The sequence below is a fragment of the Urtica dioica genome, chromosome 4, assembly GCF_054948205.1.
Source record: "Urtica dioica subsp. dioica isolate 48M chromosome 4, U.dioica_male_clone48M_v1_H2, whole genome shotgun sequence".
Taxonomy (NCBI): domain Eukaryota; kingdom Viridiplantae; phylum Streptophyta; class Magnoliopsida; order Rosales; family Urticaceae; genus Urtica; species Urtica dioica.
The window spans coordinates 14,740,134-14,760,925 of record NC_142759.1 but is presented as its reverse complement, the minus strand read 5'-3'; the positions used below and the strand labels follow the sequence as shown (position 1 = coordinate 14,760,925).

The following is a 20,792-nucleotide window of genomic DNA, read 5'->3' as shown; positions in this document are numbered from 1 at the left end:
GCATTTGTTTACGAGAGAAAGTGTTTGAGAGAGTGAATGTTTCTTCTCCCATTCTAGAGAGAATGAAAGTAGATTATTCCTCTTTTGTCTTTGGTTTTTTTTTTTTTGGTGTGATACTATATGAGTGGAGTGGTTTTGATTTCTCTTGGTTTCTCTTGATTTTAGACTCAAAGTATTTTTTGTGAGAAAAATAGTTAAGTAGAAAATCGGGCATAGTCTAGTTATAGAGATATAGATTTCTTCTTCAAAATGGTGTTTGAGGTCATTATTTGTACAACATTTGTCAAGTGGATATTTGTTCTTGGCTGATGAGAGTTATGAACTGAGTATGGAAGAAAATATATTCTCGCATGAGTATTTGATGAGAGGACCGTCTATGGGGTGAAGGCTAATCTATCTGACGAGAATACGTTCTCTCCTGGGCTTATGCAGAGAGCCTCATCGCATGGGAAAAAGACGTTCTCGCCCAAATCTTTAGGGTCATCATGATCGTCTCAAAGGGTTTTTCTAGTCATCTCGCCGAAGGGTTCGTAGGGAACGCCGTTACATCTCATAGGCTTCTCGTCTCATCGAGGTGTCCATCAAAGATACTGTTACGCTTTGTGGGTTTATGCGTCTTACCGAGGGGTCCGTCGGGACGCCGTTATGCCTCGTGAGCTTCTCCATCTCGTCGAGGGGTTCGTCGGGGACATTGATACGCCTGTTGGATCTCTTTGTCTCGCTGAGAGGTCCGTCGAGGACATCGATACGTCTTGTGGACTTCTCCGTAACATTTGAATCATTGACTTTAATTCGACAGGGCCTTGGTATGATATATTATGTAATAAATTATTAGTTTTGACCAGTCAAGTGAAGCGTTTAGGTGTGATTGACACGAGGAGATGAATGACCAATCTTATAAATAGTAGAACAACTAGCACATTACTTGTAAATTGAAATTTAAGATACTTGAAAGCGCGTAAAATTATAGCGACGGAGGTACGTGGGGCACATTATATTTAAGTTTCAAAAACAAAAGCGGCTGAATTCTTAGTGAGGAAGAATCCGATAAAGGTTGAGTTCGGCCATGTTGTGATATTCCTCCTCGCATTAACATAATTCCTTCTGCAACTTCTTTATGGGACCAAATCTGTAAACTATGAATATATGTGTATATATATGGATATATTATATATATATATATATATATATATATATATACATATATCAGCCCTATTAGAAAAAAAATATCGTCCCTTATAGCCCTGCCCAGCTAGCTTTTAAAAGCTTCCAAAATCTTCATATAAAGTTAAAGGATTGAATTGTCACCTTTTTAGATCGTTCCTTCATTTATACATTTATATGTTTATAATCTATTAAATCCGAAAAAAAACACTTCATTCTTCCCAGTTTTTTTTTTTTTTTTTTTAAATTATTAGGACGGTTACCTTGATTTTCTAACACCTTATTATAATTTCAAGTTCAACTCGTTAACTGAAAGACCCATTAAAAGGCCCTATAAATTCTAGAGTAATTTTGCTATATAGCCAATAATAGATTTGCAAAATAGTTAAAAGTTTGTTTAAAATTAATAAAATAATCCAAATGTACAATAACCGGATTTCAAAAAAAAAATGACCATAGGATTAATTTTTTTAGAGTAATAAATTACTTATAATAATCGTCAAAAAAGTTTAATCTTGGTGTTAAAAAATTGACAATGTAATTATAGTTATTTTTACTGAAAATTTGAAACTTTGGCTATTTCAGTAATTAATTAAAATGGCTATTTTGTATAATTTTTTTTCTATAATCTATTCATTTCCAACTTTGCTCTAAATTTAATTGTGAAATAAGGAATTAGTTTAAGTGATCTAAATCTGAATTCCTACCCTTTTGGAAATAAGAGTATTTCTATCATGTTTAAATTAAGATATATAGACGAAATAATAATTTGTATTTGTACCACAAAACTATATGATGAAAATATGGTTTTAAAGTTTTACTTATTCTTTTTGTTTAATCAAGAGAATTCCAAACAGACAAAAAAAGGACAAAACAATAATAAATCAATAAAAACCATAATGCATATATATAGTTAAATATTAACACACGCGTACCATTTCAAAGATACACCCGGAGGTTTGAACTTCAAATTTAAAATTATGGTATTATAACTTATACAGTTATATATTGGCGATAATGAGAATAAAATTATGATTTTTTAAAATAAACTTGGGTATATAGACTAACAAATTTTATAGATAGCTAGATAAATTTTTAATTAATGTTTTAAAATACAAGTATGTTATAAAAAAAATCATATTATTTTCTACGAGTTACATGACATTTGATAGTATTGAGTATTGACACTTATGCAATACTTATCTTTGCGGTAGTATTTACTTCACTGTATTAAATATTTGCAGAATAAAAATGGAAATCAATATAATCTAAGTAAAACAATTCCCAATGTTTGGTAGGGGTGAAGTTGGTGACTTTAAAAGAGCTAAAGTTGATTCTTGTCCTCTCATTCTCTGTTTACCCTTTATTCCCTCGGAAACAAAGATAATGCTGTGCCTAAGTTTTCATGTTGTTGTTTTCAACTTTATTATTTCATGCACGTCCCATGAAGGAAAAGATACCATGCACGTTACTCTCTCTCTCTCTCTCTCTCTCTCTCTCTCTCTCTCTCTCTATATATATATATATATATATATATATATATATATATATACGTACACACAGAGATATAGAGATATGTAAACACATCTTCTCTATTAATATAATAGCATCTAGAAAAGCTCGAATCTAGAACCGAATAAAAGCAATAAAGAATGCTCTTCTAGACTCTCGTGTAATTACAGTAGGAAAAATAAATAGCGAAAGAGAGAGGGTAAAAACAACAAGTCATCCACTTATTTCATTGAAGATTCTATGTCTCAATGATAATATTTTCAATGACGACATAGTGAAAGCTCTTCCTCGTTTTAGCCATTTCCTTTTCCACTGTATTTCATAAAATCCTTTTCGAAAATGTAAAGCTATAGTATTGATTTGAAGTTCAAACCTTAAGAAAAACAAGTATAGCCTACATGGCAGCGCCTCATTCGTAACTACTTACTGATTAGCCAATTTGTATGCATGTTTAGTAGCGAACTTGTTATATATAAAAGAATTTAAATAAATGAAAGGTAATAATTACAAGAGTAGCGTACAAGGGCCTTTTAAAAGTCTCTAAAAACTATTAATACTAAAGTTTTTCTTCATAACAATCTAAAGCTAATTTCCTTTTCATACACACAGATCCCATTATAGCTAGAGACTTACTCAGTTGATCAGTTGAGTCAGAAATTTCTTTCCATTTGCTTTCTTATAGCTATTTAATTAATTTCAAACTTAATTTTAAAGAACAAGCTAACGTTTCGTTTATTTTAGTATATTAATCATTGATCAAAATTTATAATAAAAATATAAAAATGCTAAAACAATCATGTAAAATGTTATTTGATTAATGAGATCACGTTACTAAATATGACTAAATTTAAACATAATTAAAACGTTGGTTAAATTGTAAATCTAACATTTTAAGTGCCCTAATCCGGGATATTTTTCTATATATAAAGCACGAAACAGGAGATCTCTTACCAGTACTGGAAGATGTACATTTCCCATATATTTTAGCGACTAATTTCTTTCAAGTATTTAAAGTGTATGAAATTAGCTTGTAATGAATACAGTAGAAGACTAATTATTATATAGTTTCAAGAAATTTTCATGTATACCATGGTACCAAACTGACTGGCTATGCAATAATATCTAGATATAAGAAACAGAAAGATAATATATATATATATATATATATATATATATATATATATATATGCTGAAGAAATTGTATACATGAATGAATCATGTCTAATATAAATTCATAGGATTGTCCAACAATTTGTATATTAAGCATATATAGAGAAATCAAAACAATTTTTTTTCTAACGCAAAAAAATTGAATGAATAAACATCATCAATTTTATAGAGATAAATAATCATAGAAGAATTCCTTCCCTACTAAGCAGTTAGCAACAAACAGCATAAGTAACTAATTAAGTATACATGTTGCAATTTGCTCAAACTGATCTGTTGGTATTTACTCTGTAAAATGAACAACAAAAAGAGAGAAAGAAAAAGACATTATACAAAAAAGCTTAAACCAATAAAACAATATAAGAATAATATTTATATAGTAATATATATATATAAGAGCATAAAGATATTATACTGTAATCATAACGGTGATGATTTTCATGCAAGAGGGGGGATATGGGATTTGCTTTGACTCTTTTGGTTCTCTCCTTCATTTTTTGTCAGAAGCGAAACAACCTTTTCCTTTGCTTTCTTTTTTTCCTTCTCTCTCTCTCATATCTTTTTCTATTTGTTTATTTTTCTCTCTTTTCTTTGCAACATGAACTGCTACACAGTTATTTTCAGTTGAGGTAGAGAGAGAGAGAGAGAGAGAGAGAGAGAGAGAGAGAGAGAGAGGGACATATATACACATACATACATAAATATAGAACCCTGGTCCCAGAGAGGGAAAAGAGAAAAAAAAGAAATAACAGTGGATGGACGGTTTTCTTGGCCTCACCGCATTGAAAAGAGCTTGAGATAATGAGAAAAAGACTCATAAAGAAAGAGGCTTCAAGTAATAATGATGGAGATAATGATGTTGCCTTTGAGGGTGTTTCATTCTTTTGATTTTTCATTTTTTTGCATTTATACTTTACTTATTTTTTTTTTCACTCCTACCCATGATGATCTGGGTTGTCAGGGTCAGGCCAGAAGGACGAGTACTTCATCCAATCTGCTTCTTGTGGCACATTTGTAATAGGTGACTCCTGTAACAATATATCCAAATTATAACCATGCACTTAATATAATAGTTTCTCTTCATTTATAGAAACTCAGTGCTCAACTACCTTAATCAACACAGTTCATCATATGCTGTTATGATTCATGCGAACCATAATCAAGAAATTTCTTTGAACCAAAAGGTATCTTTTTATTTTATTTTCCTCACAAATATCTGCGTACGTAGTATTCCTAGGTTATGCATGTTTTGAGTCAAATTACAAAATCTATATTTATGAGAGAGAGGGAGAGAGTGAGATCTATGTTTAGATGCTTCACTTCTAGGTCTTTAATTGTGGACTTTTTATTTTATCATATATATATATATATGATCAATATATCATGGAAATAATATTTTCTATCTCTAAAGACTATCCAATCTATAAAGAAAAAAAATCAAGTTGACGATAAAGTGTACTTGAAAAGGAATATGTCTAGTGTTCTCAAATATTATTCCTTTGAAAGTCTTCGACAATGTTTTTTTTTTTTTTTTTTCTAATTTGGTGACAAAATATTCTAGTCTAGATATGCTGTATTAGGTTTAGTTCTATATCCTCTCTCTACCTCTCTTTTCTATTTATATTTATTTCAAATTTCCTTCTGCTAAGAAATATTAATGTATATATATTTCATGCAAATCGTTCAAAAACAGCCGAAACATATTATATGCAAAGCGGGTAAAGAGTAAAAGAAGAAAAGGAACTCCCATCTTTAATTTAAACTTCACTATAAAATATTCCTTTTTTCGTACTCCGTTAACTTCTTTCCATTACCATGTCCTTTTCCTTCACTAACTATCATATAAGACAAAGCACTATAAAAATAGTATAAATAGATTAATGTGCATGCATGTAAACTCACCTCTTTAATACTAGAGGTACTTGATGTACATCCCATAATGAGCTCTTCCAAACCAGAAGAAGATCTTCCTCCCATTTTTTGCTGTTGTTGTTGATGTTGCTGTTGCTGTTGTTGTTGTTGTTGTTGCTGCTGTATCAAAATTCAAGCATTACACAAAATACCATGAGGATGATATGAAAGTCTACACATATATATGAAGATATTGGGTGGATGCTAAATGATCATACACACTCATTTTAAGTACTAACGTCTGTGTGTGTGTGTATATATATATATATATATATATATATATATATATATATATTATATAATATGATTTTATTGGTTGATACCTGTTGGTGGTGATGAAATGCGTCGTTTTGGAGCATGATGCGGGACACGTGGAAGGCTTCGGCCTGATCGAGCATGATAGAGTGCATCGGAGGAGCCGCCGTGACGATGTTGGACACCGCCTGAGTCGGTCTGCTGACGTGGAACACCGTCGTTGCGCCGATCTGATGGTTGATTTGTTGTTGTTGTTGTTGGTGGTGATGATGATGAAAGCCGTGATGGTCTTGTTGCGTAGTACAAGTCATGTTGTGTGCCCTTTGCATGCTTTCTTCGCACGTGCCTGATGACCCTTCCCTCACTACTCTTGACCCATCCCCTATTCCCACCTACACACATATATATATTAATTTATTATCACACATGAAACATATCTGACTTGTGAATCGTCACGAACTTTCATGCTAGTATCTTTAGTCTTCAACCTAGCTACATTATTATTTATTTTGGTAGCAAAATGATCCTTGACCTATTTATTTAATAGTAGCCATTTATTCATATATGTATATAAAAGTATATATAAATCTTTTGTGACGAAACTCAACACTTGTATAACTTGAAACATATTTACAAAAATGAATTTATTAGAACAAAATCCCACACTAAACATCTGACATTTCTTTTTAATTAGCATTATAACTCACTAAAATCAATAGGTATTACAAGACTAACTTCTAAGCGCATCTAATTAGGTGTTAAATTTCATAATCTTTTTATAAATCCTAAGAAGCCAATGAACGGAGGACAAGTTTGCTGATATAAAATAGTCGAATATATTTCACGTACCTCGTCAAAACTTTTCCTGAAGGGAACAAAACTGAAGTTGGCGTCGGATTTCAAGTGGGCAGGAATATCAATAGCAGCGGGGTTGTAGCTACTGGCACTGGTGGCGGCGGAGGATTTCAAGTTGGCGTGGTCAACGGCGGTGACGTGGCGGTCAGAGGAGGACCAGTTGCACTGGCGGGGCTGGGTCTGGTAGAAGATCTTGGAGACGACGAGCTCGCCTTCTTTCTCCTCCTCGTGCTGTCCGAGGTGGTACTGGTGCATAACCCAGTTCGTCTTCTCGGGCTTCCGATTCTTCCCGAAGTTGGTGTACAGGACCAGAATCTTCTTGCAACCCTTCTGCTTCCCGTTGACCATCACCGGCCTCGTCTTCCCGGTCTTGTGCCACCGCGTCTCGCCGCCCTGGAGATCGCACTCAGTCTGGATCTTGCGACGCTTTCTTGTTCCGGTCGTGTAAGCTTTTGACGGCCTGTGGAAGAAATGCCGGCTTAGGCCGTCCCTTGTCACTCCTGTCCCCGTAAAATAAAAATAATAAATAATTCAAAGTTAGGTTCTCTTAGGTGTAACAAACATGCGACAATTTTTTTTTTTTTGGGGGGGTTTTGTTATTATGCGTAAAAGTCGTAACCGGCAGTAAGAAATAAAGCATGCAAGGTACATCTTTTTTTTATTTTGGTAAGAATTTATTAAATCATATCCATAAAGTTGATAAAACGCTCTCATATACAAAATGTTTGTGGCACACTTGGAAAACTGAGAGTGATTTGTGTATAATGTGATATAAATTAATAGATGATAAATGAAAATGATGTACGGTGAGAGAGAGTCAACCTGGGAGTTTTTCAGGATGGGTGTAACAAATGCCATCTTCACCTTCAATGGTAGGGATAAACTCGTCAATCAAAGGGTGAGACTTCATGTCTTTGTCTTCAACTTTAGCTTCCAAATGTTCGATCAGTTCTTGGTCCGTCGGATCAAATTTCACTCCTGCTGGTAGACCTAACCAATCCTGCAACATTTTCATTAATTATTTTATTCATTCATTCATTTCTTTCTGACAATTACCCGGTCACCTTTATAATTAAACCAATAATATATATTTAAAAAAACATAATAGCAAAACTATTTAACCATGATATAATTAATTACCATAAAAGAAAAAATAAAAAAGATAATAAATTATATAGTAAAGCAAAAAGAGAAATAAAAAAGAGAGCGAAGAGAACACTTTTGTTTAATTCAGAATTTGGTTTAAAAGAATATTATAATAATGAATTTGTAGCAATTATTATTATTATTATTTTCATACCGGCTTTCCTTCAAGTTTGTGACCACAACCGGGACAGTGCTTGGACCCACACATCTGATGTTCTTCAAGCTTCGCATCAATGAGATCCGAACTGCTTATCGATCCCAGATTGCTGCTACTTCTATTCATATCGCGAGAGCTTAATTATTAAATTGAGCTTAATAGATTCCTTGCTTCTTCGATTAAATTCACGGTCGCCGTGGATAATAACTCGGTAATTCTATGTACAAGTATCTCTTAACTTCTTCTCTCAAGGCAGTAGAACTAATAATTATCAGCTTGTCATGAACAAGCTCTAGGGATTCATCGTAATAGCAATAATAATAATAATGATATGATCTATACAACACCTCGCCTCTGATCATAATAATAGCCCCTCTTTTGCTAGCCCTCCTTCAATCTGCTACACATAATTCATGAACGTAGTATAAGAATAGGACATAAAATAATTAATTGAGTAGCATATGCCAAAAAAATTATCAATCACACAAATATGCATATAAATGAATATAAGACATGGGATAAAGCTAGAAGGAAATAAAAGAAAAGAAAAATTGTACCCTTTTGGAAATGAAAATGGATAATAAGAACATACCGTTTTTTTTTACAGGTTTAAATTTATGTAATTTTATTGTGAATCAATATCAGAGAAGGTGAAGAGTTTGTAGAGAGGAAAAAGAAAAGAAAAGAAAAGAGAGAAACCGAGATGAGAAGATGTGGAAGGAAAGAAGGAAAAAGAGGAAAGTGTGAGTGAGATTGAGCTATAAACCTGGTGCTTTTACCATGGAAAACATGACCACCGTGAAGAATCCAAATTTCTTTCTCTTCTCTACACTTTAACTGAAGCCAAGTGAGCAAAAAAAGGAAAAAAGAGAGTCATGTGCTATACAAGACCCTCCTATACTATTACACCACCTTTAATAACCCCTTTTCCTAATTTAAGAACCGTATATTTGTTTTGTAGGCGGTTTGTGTGGGATGAGAGAGAAACACAAAGAGAAAGAGAAAGAGAAAGAGAAAGAGAGAGATAGAGAGCTCTAGAGTGGTAGAAGAGAATAGAAACAAAAACAAATAATAAGAATTTATTTTTATTTTATTTTATTTTTGGGGTTGGGCTAAAGCAACTAAGCACAGCTATAGCCTCACTTAAGGTCTTCTCTTCCAACACACCTTTGTTTGAGGCTTGACTACAAAAGCAAAAGGCCACGAAACGGCCTTCACAGCTGTTACTAAAACACCGCTCAAAAGCAGAGAAAACCCCCATCTTTATTTCTGTATATAAATATCATTACTTAATACATACTTTCCTGTATTAAATTAATAATACCCAAAAAAACTTCTACGTAGTTATCTTATTGGCTGATTCTTTTTTCCTTTCCTTTTCTTGACAATCTAGGTTAATTCATTTTAACTGGATTTATGGGGCATAATTGGAAATTGTAAAAGCACTTGATCACCCTGTGGAAAGCAGTATAAGGGTTTGATTAATCAAGAAGAAGTCAGATCATAATATAGTTTTGCATATAGTTTTTTTTTAATTAAATATATATAGCAGTAAATAGTATTAACAAGAAGTTTTTTTTTTTTTCCACAGGAAATAAAGGGAGAGAAGGAGAAATAAAATAGTGAGATTATACATATGTAAATAGTAGTGATAGGAAAAAAAATGATAAGAGCTCACATGGTTTTGAGCTGGAGTGCTGATCATGATGCTTTTGCCATGAATGTTTCAGAGAGAGAGAGAGAGAGATTAGATGGTTGCTTGATATGCAAGGCAAAATGAGCAGTACACTTGATGGACCACCACATCCCTTCTAATTAGTAATTACAAAAAATATATACATTTATATATCAAAAAATTGGCTACGTAAGCCACCTAAACTATAAGAATTGTAAATTAGTCAACTTTTGGTAAATATTTTATAAATAGTCAACTTGCATACGTGGCAGCCTATTAATTATCTTTTTTTACATGTTTGGCCGAGTTAAATAAGTGTTTTACTAATTTATTAATAAGTTAACTTTGTTATTTACAAGAAATTAACCAAAGGTGGGCTATATCACAATTCACTATAACCGTGTGGCTATATAACTTAATAACCCTTTATATATATATATATATATATATATATATATATATATATATTAATAATATAATAATAAAAAATATCATATGAAAAGTAGCAAAATAAACAAAATCTAAAATGAACGAAGCTTCATGCAGAAGCACAAACAAATCCTAACTGTGAAAAGAAAAACTAGCAAGTTAATTCTCATCATGTATATATACTACGTGTACTATGCGTGTAGCTATACATATGTATATTGTATGTATAATATTAAATTACGCTAGCTATGAAAAATTAAAATTACCCAGATGCAATGGAAATAACAAGCTTAGTGGACCCCCCAAATAGGTGGGCCCAAGGGTGTAATCTTCTGCCCTCAAAAGTGACATTATCTGATGATGGGCTAAGCTTCACGTTTATAACATTCATATCATAGATCCAATGGCAGTCAACAATTAAATGATGGATGGTCCAAAAATAACGTTTCATTTGAAGAACAAAATATATATGTAGATTACCATGATTACTGCTCATTTGTCTGATATCCTTTTATGTCAAAATAAAATAAAATCAATATTTATGTTTGACTGTTTGGTTGGTCTATATGAGCACTGACATTGAGGAGTATATATATATATATTATTATGTATAATCCTAAGAGAGTGAGAGAGACATTATGCATATATATATATATATATATGTGTGTGTGTGTGTGTGTGTGTGTGTGTGTGTGAATATAGCTACATAAACACCATTCAACTGGTAAACAGCCTTTGTTAATTTTGTTTTTATTTTCTTCTTTTTGTCCCTAAAGAGGAAATTGAAGAATCGGATAATCTGATTATTATTTTACCTTTTTGACTCGTGAAATACGAGAACCTACATACATAACACTGTTCATGACTCTTGGAATGTTCATTGGCATTGTATAATATAATTTTATTTTGAAGATTTATTTATAGAGAATATTAAGAACAAACAACTGAGAAGGCTTGAAATTCATTCGTATGTTATCAAATATTCTTCTAACTTCTCAAAATGCAATTTGCTCGGGGCATCTTTATGGAGGCAAATACTTGTTTTAAGTTGGTATATAGTATATGTACGGGAATATTTCTTATATAGAGAATAATACTACGACTTATATTTCGTTAAGATTCGAAGAAATAATTGAATGAGGAATAAAACCTAAAATCCCACCCAAATAGTTCAAAACATAACTTTGTAAGTTAATCGATACTCACAAGTGGTGACAAGAATAATATATATCTGTAAATGGAGGAAAGCTACAACTCAATAGTGTGTGATATTTCCACAACAAAGTAAAGTTGTGTAGCTAATATAAAACAACAATAATAAAAAAATAATAATAATTATCAATAATAATAATGATACTTTTATGAAATAAACATATACCATTGGACGACAACAACAACAACAACAACAAAAAAGAGGAGCTTATATGTGTATGAGTTTTAGCACATGTTTTTTTCTCATTAGCCAACAATTTCTCTCCAATTACTATTTCCTAAAAATGATATTGGGAAAGTATCAAGCTTCAATTCAATTGATTGTCTTAATTTAAAGCTGACAAAAAGAAAAGAAAATTTCATAGCACATGAATCTAATTTGAATGCGATTCCAAACATTTTGTTTCATAATGAGAAAAAGACGGGTTTTATTGAGATAAAGTGAGCGTAAGGAGAGAGAGAGAGAGAGAGAGAGAGAGAGAGAGAGAGAGAGAGAGAGAGAGAGAGAGAGAGAGAGAGAGATGACATATTAAAATGAAAAAAAAAAATAGAGTCATAAATAAGTTAGTCATAACTCATAATGGTGTTTGTGCATGTTTTACGAAATTTGCCATTGTGTGTAGGTTAAAACCGCTAGTGAGTGGTCGGCAATACGTGTTTGGCACAAACAAGTAAAACCACATCCCCATGGGACATCTATAATCATAACTAAATGTGGAGACTGAAAACTGATGCGACAAACACAAACAACGTAGGAAAGTGTTTTCTGTTTTCACAAAACTGAACAAAAAAAATTCACTTCCTTACAAATACAAGGGATACCCCATATTTAGATCATTTCAAATATTTTGTGTGCGCTATTAAACAATGTATTATATAATTGTCCTATCAAATCTAATGGATAACGTACATTTCCTTATTTATAAATTAAAAAAAAAAACGTGCATTTCCTTCTCACAAATATAATGTAGATAGTCCATCCCATGATAAAATTTTCCTCTTTTATGTAACATTTTTCACAAGCCACTTGGAAGTAAGAGGCTACAAAGAAAACAAACTGTCAAGTGAGTTATGTGAGTTGGGTATGACTCGTAAGGCAAGGGAAAGAAGTGATGGTGTTAGGTTCATCTAATATATCTGCCCCTTGTTATTACTTGCCTCATATTCAACGTTTTTTTTATAGTTATTTTTTTGTGTTTTGACTTATACATAGCCTTCTCTTAATTTATTAAGGTTTAAGCTCAGCCAATGGTGTTGAGAATGAATTTTGGTCACGGAATTTAAAGCTTGCCAAACTCACCACTAAATTGCCCACAAGGAATATATTCTTGTTCCTTTTATTTTCCAATTGAAAATGGACAAAAATTCAAGTTTGGAAAAAGATGAGTATCTTCGCTTCCATAGCCGTTAAAAAGTGGCTATGGACAAATCAAAAAGAGGTTTCCAAGCATTTTTTTTTCTTCTTCTTCTAAGCTTTTGCGTGTAAGGTATACAGTACCACGGCTCTATCTTGGTGCTTCTTTTGTTTTTTAAATTATTAATGCTTCTTCTATATTATTTAGGTATCTCTGCATTTCTGCTTGATACCATGTAAACATTCTATCTTTTCTATGGGAGTGACAAATAATTCCAAAACTTAATTAATCATATCCCAAAGCATGTCTGAATCGGCTTGTCCCCATAATCATTTTGTTTATATGAGACCAAAAAGATTAAGTAATATAAATGCTTGCATGCAGTAATAATAATAATAAATTCTTCACAATTCTTTTTTTTTTACTCTGAAAATTCTTCACAATTCATGAATTATTATAAAACAAGAAAATCCTTTCATTAAAGACGGATATCTTTATTCTTCTAACATCTTCTCTTGTCCCATAATTTACTAAATTTTCCCACCTATCGTCGCCCAAAATGGATGGGAAAATATATCATATCCAATCCAATCACAATCACAATCACAATCACTATCCAGTTTTCCAGCCTCCAAAACCTATTTACAATACTAACCCTAAGCCTTTTTTTTCTTTCTTTTAATCATATATACCTTTCAGCCTTGACATTCATTATAAATTAAAATATATCACCCACCAGATAGAATCAGACACGGCACTATAAACCCTCTACGAGAATAAACCTTAAAAGATCTGTTATCCTATAAAAATTAAATCTCGGACCAAACACTAGAGATCAGTTATGCTGCTCAACTTTCTTCAAAACCAATAAAGATTAAAATGGCAAACAACGAAATGGTATAAATAACTTGAATTCTCTAAGAATTCCCTTTCCGCAACTTAAAACCTCGAAAAAACAATGGCATGCATTGTTTACTGAACAGCAAAGGAAGCATAAATTTACACTCTTTAAGTCCGGTTTAACTTAACCGGCAGTGATAAGGAACACAAACCAATGTTTGCCAAAAACTGCCTATTTATTGAGTAATGACCAACAAGAAGATTTCATCATTATTTGAAAAAAAAAATTGGCTGGAGAGAGAACCCGGCGATGTGCATGTCTCGGGTGCTTGACTACCATCCACAAAAAGAGTTTCACTTTGACCCAAACTTTCTACTTACTGAATCATAATTTGGGACGTAGAGAACTGCAAAAATAAAAAATAAAAACGTAGGTTTATGATAAATCCCACCAAATTTATTGCTTGATTAAATAAAACTTCCACGAATTAGGGTAAGTACCATCTCCATATGATGCCATTGTGAGAGGAGAAGAGAGAAGCTTCTGAGCGATTGAAGTAATATCTTTTGCAGTGACATCATCAACGGCCTTCAAGAAATGATCGACTTCCATCCTAACATAAAACAAAGTAGTTTAAAATGATATAGCTCATCTTGCTTAGCAGAGTGAAGAAAATATAGAGATACAAGGACAAGGTAAACATCGTGTGCATAAAATATTTTGGGGGAAAAACTTTCTTCAAGTTCCTTGAAGGATTTGAAAGTAGAAGCAGGGTATTGTACTAAAGAACAGGCGCAGAATTGGATTTCGGGTCAGGACATAACTTCTCAGCATTATGAGTGAAAATTTGAGCTCAATTTTGTGATAGATAATAAATGACATAAGATAAACAAGCAAACTCAAGCACCATTAGCTGGAAAAACCAATACAAGTCACCATCTCGGATAAATAGACAGGTAACTTGATCATAAACCCAATCAACGACTTCATTTAAAAAAAAAAAAAAAACACACACACACACGAGATACAAGATAAGAACCATTTTTAAAGAACTAATAAGATTTTTGTTTTTGTTTTTGTCTCAGTGCGGTGAGACATGCCAAGACAAGAATAAATGGACATGATTCAAGTAATACCTCTTCCCATATGTCAGAACTTGTCTCCCGATGTCTTCTGAAACGATCACCTAAACAAAATACAGCCCAACAAATTTAGAATTTGCGTGTTATGTATGGTAGAGCTCTAGTATGAAAAGAGAGGCCTGTATTGATTAAAGAGAATGAACACGGGGAATGCTTTGCATACTCTAGATTCCAAATTCATCAAAATGGAAGACTTTGTTGCCTTTTTGGCTCGATCCAGCTGCACTTGGTCAACTGCATGCAATACAAGACACCATCTTATCAATGGGACCGAAGTAAAATTGGTATAAAGAAACCGCCCATACACAAAAGGGTGCGCTTACAAACCTTCTCCTGGTTTCGAAATTGAGGTGAGCTCATTAGCCACAACATCAATTGCTTTTACCGCATAATCAGACCCCTGAAAGCAAAGAAAGTACCAATCATCAATCAATCACAAAAGAAGATGACTTGTGCTCTAGTCAGCTATATTCAGAAGTTTGAAAGCTGAATTTTTTCAATATGACTTGATTCTCTAATGAAATAGCGTGTCAGCGGTTCCAAAAAGCAGCTTACCGTGGTGGCTTGAATGCCGAAAATGCCAGTATTGTTGTAAATGTTGCTGAATGCAGAAATAGACTGGAATTGTGGATGCTTATTCAAGACACGTGCATCTGATCATCACATCAAAGTATATACACTCAAATAAGAAGATTATTTAATTCATTGTTGTTTAAAAAGTCTATTAATCAAAAGCATGGTTATTTTTACAGAGTAGATTATAGACGTCTGTACGTGAAACTTTCTAGTTTGCAACTTACACAGCCTTGAGTGCATTCCTTTTCCAGGTCCACCAGCAGAGAAAGATCCGCCTCCTCCCAATAGCATCTTATAATATTACAATTATCCATATAGGTCAAGAAGTACATAAAAGCATACTTTTAAATTTAATTGCAGTCCGAAAACACATCACATTAGGAAACAAAGTTAATGCTTGGGACATTGAGCAGCAAAATCCAAAAGGTAAACCTGAAGAACAGTCAACGTAATGGCTTCCTTCTCCTTGTGCCAGCCACCGGGAAGCTCAAATGCAAGAGCAAAATGAGTATTCTGGTTAAACAAGGAATGTGCGAGTTTTATTATTTATTGAATACAATAATTAGTGAGTCGAAATAAATAACTAGATGGAACAGACATACACACCCTTGAATCAGCTTGACAACGATAATCACCTCCTGTATACACAGATTCCGGCTCCGGGCTACGAGCGACACCAGGAAGATCAGATAGAAGTGGTTCTGCAGCGGATATTAGCTCTTCATGTTCAACTCCATACGCTGAGAGCACCAACCGTGGGGCAGTATAGTTTTCCTGTGGGGTTTTCACAGAATAATTTAGTAAAAATGTAAGTGCCCACATAAACAGAAATACATGGAAACCTACATGGGTGGAGAATAGTTTTAGTACTTACAGCAACAAACTCCTCCAAAAGTGTACCATTCAATCTAGCTACTGCAGATTCCGGGGCCAGAAGTGGGTTGGCCAAGCCACCTGAATAAGCAGCCGAGTTGATTGCTTCTAAAACCAAAGCTTCGGGATTGTTGGAAGCTTCGCCAATTTCAGATTTCAACTTGAGAAGCTGCAGAAGATAAAATGTAGGGTGAACAAAAAAATAAATTAATATTTATACATCAAAATTCGCACCGCAGTGTGTTTAAGAAGGAACAAAGTTCACCTGCTCATTGACTTCCCAATCCAGAAAAACAGGATTCCTAACGCAGTCAACAAGAAGCTCCACCATTTCAGGAACGTAGGTCTTAAGTGCGTCAAAGGTGTAACTCATCTGTTCCCGAGAGGCTGAGGCTAGCACATGTCCGCCAATTGCCTCGACCTCTCGCACTACCCGCAAGTGGCTCCGGTTTCTAGTACTCTTGAAGGCCATTCGCTCCAAAAGGTGCGACGCTCCAAGCGAATCCGGTGTCTCGTAGATCGATCCACAATCAACATACAATCCAATCGAAGCAACCGGATTCTGATTAACAACCAATACAACCCAGCATAAGGTAATTTCCCCGTATAAGAAAGAGCACAGAGAGAAAGAAACCCATCAAAATACAGGTTTCATAGGGAAAACATACCGCCGCGTTCTGGGAAGCTATTTTGAGGCCATTAGGAAGAGTTGTGATCTTGGTGGGCTCTGGTTGAACATGGTCCGGTAATGAAGGCGGAAGAGTAACACCTGGCAGTGGGTACTCTAGTGCAGGTGTACCCTTCGAGCCACCTCCGGTGAGCCACCCTAAGAGACCTCCAGAGCTGGATGAGCTCGCCGCAACAGCACTTGAGGCGAGTCCTCTATTGCTGTTCCGACCCTATAATTATTGTTCTACAATGTATTATAACCCATCCTCACTCTATCTGAAATATACTCGATATATAATCAAAGGCAAAACGGTATTTCCTACGCACACACTGGCACCAACTAACTAATTGCTCGATGCTTCTCTGATATACAATACAAGAACTCCAGATTAGAATCTACTTTATTGGGTATACTCTATTGTTGATCAGAATATTCAACAATCTACTACCATGTATTAGCTGAGTTTTATAAAATCATTCTTTTTTCCGTCACAAAATCAGATTATTATTTGTTTCAATTCGAAAACCTATGCTAATACACAAACTTGGCGCAGAACAAACCAAGCTTCACGGCTCTGAAAAATCAATTTTAATCGAGTCAACAATATTTTCGCTGCTGCCATAGAGCATTGTTAATCCTCTCAAACCAATGATTTTGCAGATGAAAAAAAAAATCATAATATTTTCAATGTTTATTACGGCCAAAAGTACGAGATCAAGTACGATGGAACGAAGATGAAATTTGTTCAGCGACATATACACGACCCACCTTGAGAGCCCTGAGGCGCGAAGCCGTAATCCGGTACATGGCAGCGATGAGCGATCACAACGAAACCCTAGTTTCGATTCGATTCGATTCTGAATCCCCGCTGTTTCTGTTGAGGTCTTTGAGATTTCAGAGAAAAATCGAGTCTTTGGGAAGGAGACGGAAGGGGATTTTGACACGTGTGAAGAAATCCTCGTGCGGGGCCTAAGAATTTGTAATGTCGTCCGTGGATTGGACCCGGACCGAATACCGTTTTGTTTGTTAGAATGGGCCAAAACGACAAGGCCTGTCACTGCATTTATGGGCCGGAAAATGAAGCCTAGGCCCTATTATTTTTGGGGATGTAGACAGGAATATTAGTAGGGAAATTGCTCTAGGAGTTTAAAAAAAAAAAAAGGGTTTTGACTTCATCAAATGGCTATTGAGCCATTTTTATTGATGTTTACAATGGCTATACAACTATAGACACTACCAGAAAACTATTTAACAACTGCGGTCTTAATTTTTTTTAACTATATCTTTTGCCTTAAAATGGAGTTTGTTAAAATATACCACGGTCACCCTTTATAAGAGGTATATTAGACTCCATTCGAATATAAAAATGAAATGATTAGCTTCAAATCTAATACGATTAATATAAAAACGTAGTGTAGATCTTTAAAAAAAAAGTTATCAAAACTTTCACTGAGGAGGGAAAATTCTCTTCTCTATTTCATTTGAGCGGTAGAATATATTTCACATCAATTAAGTAAAGATTAGATTTTCAATCCCCATTTGTAAAGAAAAACAAATAAAAGAGGAGACGAGATTCTTGAGAGAGAGCGAGAGAGAGAGATGGAGAGAGAAAGCTCAAGAGACTCTAAACCCAATTTAGAAGAATAAAACTCAAAGTGCAAAAATCAAAATTCATCAGCTTATTGATCATTTCCTCTTTCATCTCTTTCCTCTTTTCTTCTACAAGTAGTTCGAAGTGACAAATTGACTTCTTGGCCTATTCATTTGAGAGATCTAGGTCCAATATATTTTTCATATATCTAAGAGTCGAGGATGTTAAAACTTAGAAGAGAACAAAATCGAATTTAGTACAAACAATAATCACAGCCCTTTTAAGAAATCAGGCACATATAGTGCACAAAGAGAATTGTACATAGTTTGAAGTGAGGGCGGAGGACATGGGACGTAGACTAGAGTTTGACGACCTCTGGGAAGGTGTTGACGGCAATGGAGATAAAGTAAGAGAGAAAGAGAGTCAGTGAGAGACTAAGATGGAGTGCGAGAAAGAAAGAGAGACTTACCATTCTTATTACTCCCGTGAGAGTCGATGTCAAGGTAACGATAAGATTGCGGCGTGGTGATTGGCGATGGGTGCAATAGGACAGCACCACGGTGGCTGGAGAAGTTGCTATGGTGGGTTTCGAGTACAGGATGAGAAGCAAAAGAAGAAGAAAACCCTAAATTGGGTTTCGAGTCTCTTGAGCTTTCTCTCTCCATCTCTCTCTCTCTCAAGAATCTCGTCTCCTCCTTTATTTGTTTTTCTTTACAAATGGGGATTGAAAATCTAATCTATACTTAATTAATGTGAAATATATTCTACCGCTCAAATGAAATAGAGAAGAGAATTTTCCCTCCTCAGTGAAAGTTTTGATAACTTTTTTTTAAAGATCTACACTACGTTTTTATATTAATCGTATTAGATTTGAAGCTAATCATTTCATTTTTATATTCGAATGGAGTCTAATATACCTCTTATAAAGGGCGACCGTAGTATATTTTAACAAACTCCATTTTAAGGCAAAAGATATAGTTAAAAAAAATTAAGATTGCACTCGAAACCCACCATAGCAACTTCTCCAGCCACCGTGGTGCTGTCCTATTGCACCCATCGCCAATCACCACGCCGCAATCTTATCGTTACCTTGACGTCGACTCTCACGGGAGTAATAAGAATGGTAAGTCTCTCTTTCTTTCTCGCACTCCATCTTAGTCTCTCACTGACGCTCTTTCTCTCTTACTTTATCTCCATTTCCGTCAACACCTTCCCAGAGGTCGTCAAACTCTAGTCTACGTCCCATGTCCTCCGCCCTCACTTCAAACTATGTACAATTCTCTTTGTGCACTATATGTGCCTGATTTCTTAAAAGGGCTGTGATTATTGTTTTTACTAAATTCGATTTTGTTCTCTTCTAAGTTTTAACATCCTTGACTCTTAGATATATGAAAAATATATTGGACCTAGATCTCTCAAATGAATAGGCCAATAAGTCAATTTGTCACTTCGAACTACTTGTAGAAGAAAAGAGGAAAGAGATGAAAGAGGAAATGATCAATAAGCTGATGAATTTTGATTTTTGCACTTTGAGTTTTATTCTTCTAGTGTTTAATCATACTAAGTTTGACATATTGACCTTCTTGTTTGTTGAAATGTCTCACAAACCGAAAGTATTTGTATTGGGAAACTTGATAAACCAAGCATTGTGTGACATACCATTTGAAAATAAAACCATATTTTGATAGTCTTAGGAAAACCAAGCATTTTTAGTGATGAAAAGTCATAAATGCCCTTACTTATTTTCTTCCTTCATCAGAGTACATGAGTTCCCAATTATAACAGTTTAACAAAATAGAAAAAAAAAAGGAACAAAACTCACACCCACGCACGGCGAACCCACGGCAAACCCCACGCACGGCAAACCCCCACGCACGAATGGGTAAGTTTTGATCCCTAATTCGATAATATTTTGTAAGAGATTTGTTTGATTTCCTGAAAAAAAGAGTTTGGGTTCGTCATGTGGGATCCAGGAAAAAGTTCGAATTTGTTGTCTGTAATTTCGAACTTTATAGCTGTTATTTCGATTGCATTTCGAAGCTTACGATGCCCACGCCCTAATTCCTTTAAACTCAAATTTGTTGGGCCTTCTATGTAGTTAACATGTTGAGAGAAGAAAAATGGGTAAGTTTCGATCCCTAATTCGATGATATTGTGTAAGAGAGTTGTTTGATTTCCTGAACTGAAAAAAAAAAAAAAAAAAAAAAAAAAGGAGTTTGGGTTCGTCATGTTGGGTTCAGGAAAAAGTTCGAATTTGTTGT

At 34.2% G+C, this 20,792-nt stretch overlaps 2 protein-coding genes across 8 annotated transcripts; both read right to left on the bottom strand.

The window, feature by feature from the left end:
- Positions 1-3,928: 3,928 nt before the first annotated feature.
- Positions 3,929-9,914, bottom strand: NAC075 (NAC domain containing protein 75). 7 transcript variants are annotated; one of them, XM_089611973.1, is made up of 7 exons: positions 9,846-9,914; positions 8,165-8,564; positions 7,687-7,864; positions 6,859-7,364; positions 6,078-6,401; positions 5,746-5,874; positions 3,929-4,871 (listed from the first exon to the last, which is right to left on the bottom strand). In XM_089611973.1, exons 2-7 carry the CDS (start codon positions 8,291-8,293, stop codon positions 4,779-4,781), a joined length of 1,359 nt encoding a protein of 452 aa, XP_089468099.1. In that variant the 5' UTR covers positions 8,294-8,564; positions 9,846-9,914; the 3' UTR covers positions 3,929-4,778. The 7 variants fall into 7 exon arrangements, with proteins under 7 accessions (XP_089468099.1, XP_089468102.1, XP_089468096.1 ...); XM_089611976.1 differs by lacking the exon at positions 9,846-9,914 and adding an exon at positions 8,934-9,198 and having other exon boundaries at positions 5,746-5,871; XM_089611970.1 differs by lacking the exon at positions 9,846-9,914 and adding an exon at positions 8,934-9,197 and having other exon boundaries at positions 8,165-8,567.
- Positions 9,915-13,712: 3,798 nt separating this feature from the next.
- On the bottom strand, positions 13,713-17,904 carry LOC149400736 (mitochondrial-processing peptidase subunit alpha-like). Its single transcript, XM_089612024.1, has 13 exons — positions 17,709-17,904; positions 16,939-17,169; positions 16,536-16,832; positions 16,272-16,439; positions 16,004-16,171; positions 15,830-15,910; positions 15,622-15,688; positions 15,377-15,474; positions 15,149-15,221; positions 14,985-15,055; positions 14,816-14,865; positions 14,180-14,292; positions 13,713-14,085 (listed from the first exon to the last, which is right to left on the bottom strand). The coding sequence occupies exons 1-13, from the start codon at positions 17,745-17,747 to the stop codon at positions 14,033-14,035; spliced, it is 1,509 nt and encodes a 502-aa protein (XP_089468150.1). The 5' UTR covers positions 17,748-17,904; the 3' UTR covers positions 13,713-14,032.
- Positions 17,905-20,792: the final 2,888 nt, after the last annotated feature.

Excerpts from the sequence above, each read along its gene's own strand:
- LOC149400736 (XM_089612024.1), bottom strand. The coding sequence starts at position 17,747 with ATGTACCGGATTACGGCTTCGCGCCTCAGGGCTCTCAAG. Across the intron at positions 17,170-17,708 it reads CGCGCCTCAGGGCTCTCAAG|GGTCGGAACAGCAATAGAGG; the intron begins GTGGGTCGTGTA and ends CAATAATTATAG. Across the intron at positions 15,222-15,376 it reads TCGGCATTCAAGCCACCACG|GGGTCTGATTATGCGGTAAA; the intron begins GTAAGCTGCTTT and ends CTTTGCTTTCAG.
- NAC075 (XM_089611973.1), bottom strand. The coding sequence starts at position 8,293 with ATGAATAGAAGTAGCAGCAATCTGGGATCGATAAGCAGTTCGGATCTC. Across the intron at positions 7,865-8,164 it reads ACAAACTTGAAGGAAAGCCG|GATTGGTTAGGTCTACCAGC; the intron begins GTATGAAAATAA and ends AAAATGTTGCAG. Across the intron at positions 6,402-6,858 it reads TCAGGAAAAGTTTTGACGAG|GTGGGAATAGGGGATGGGTC; the intron begins GTACGTGAAATA and ends ATATGTGTGTAG.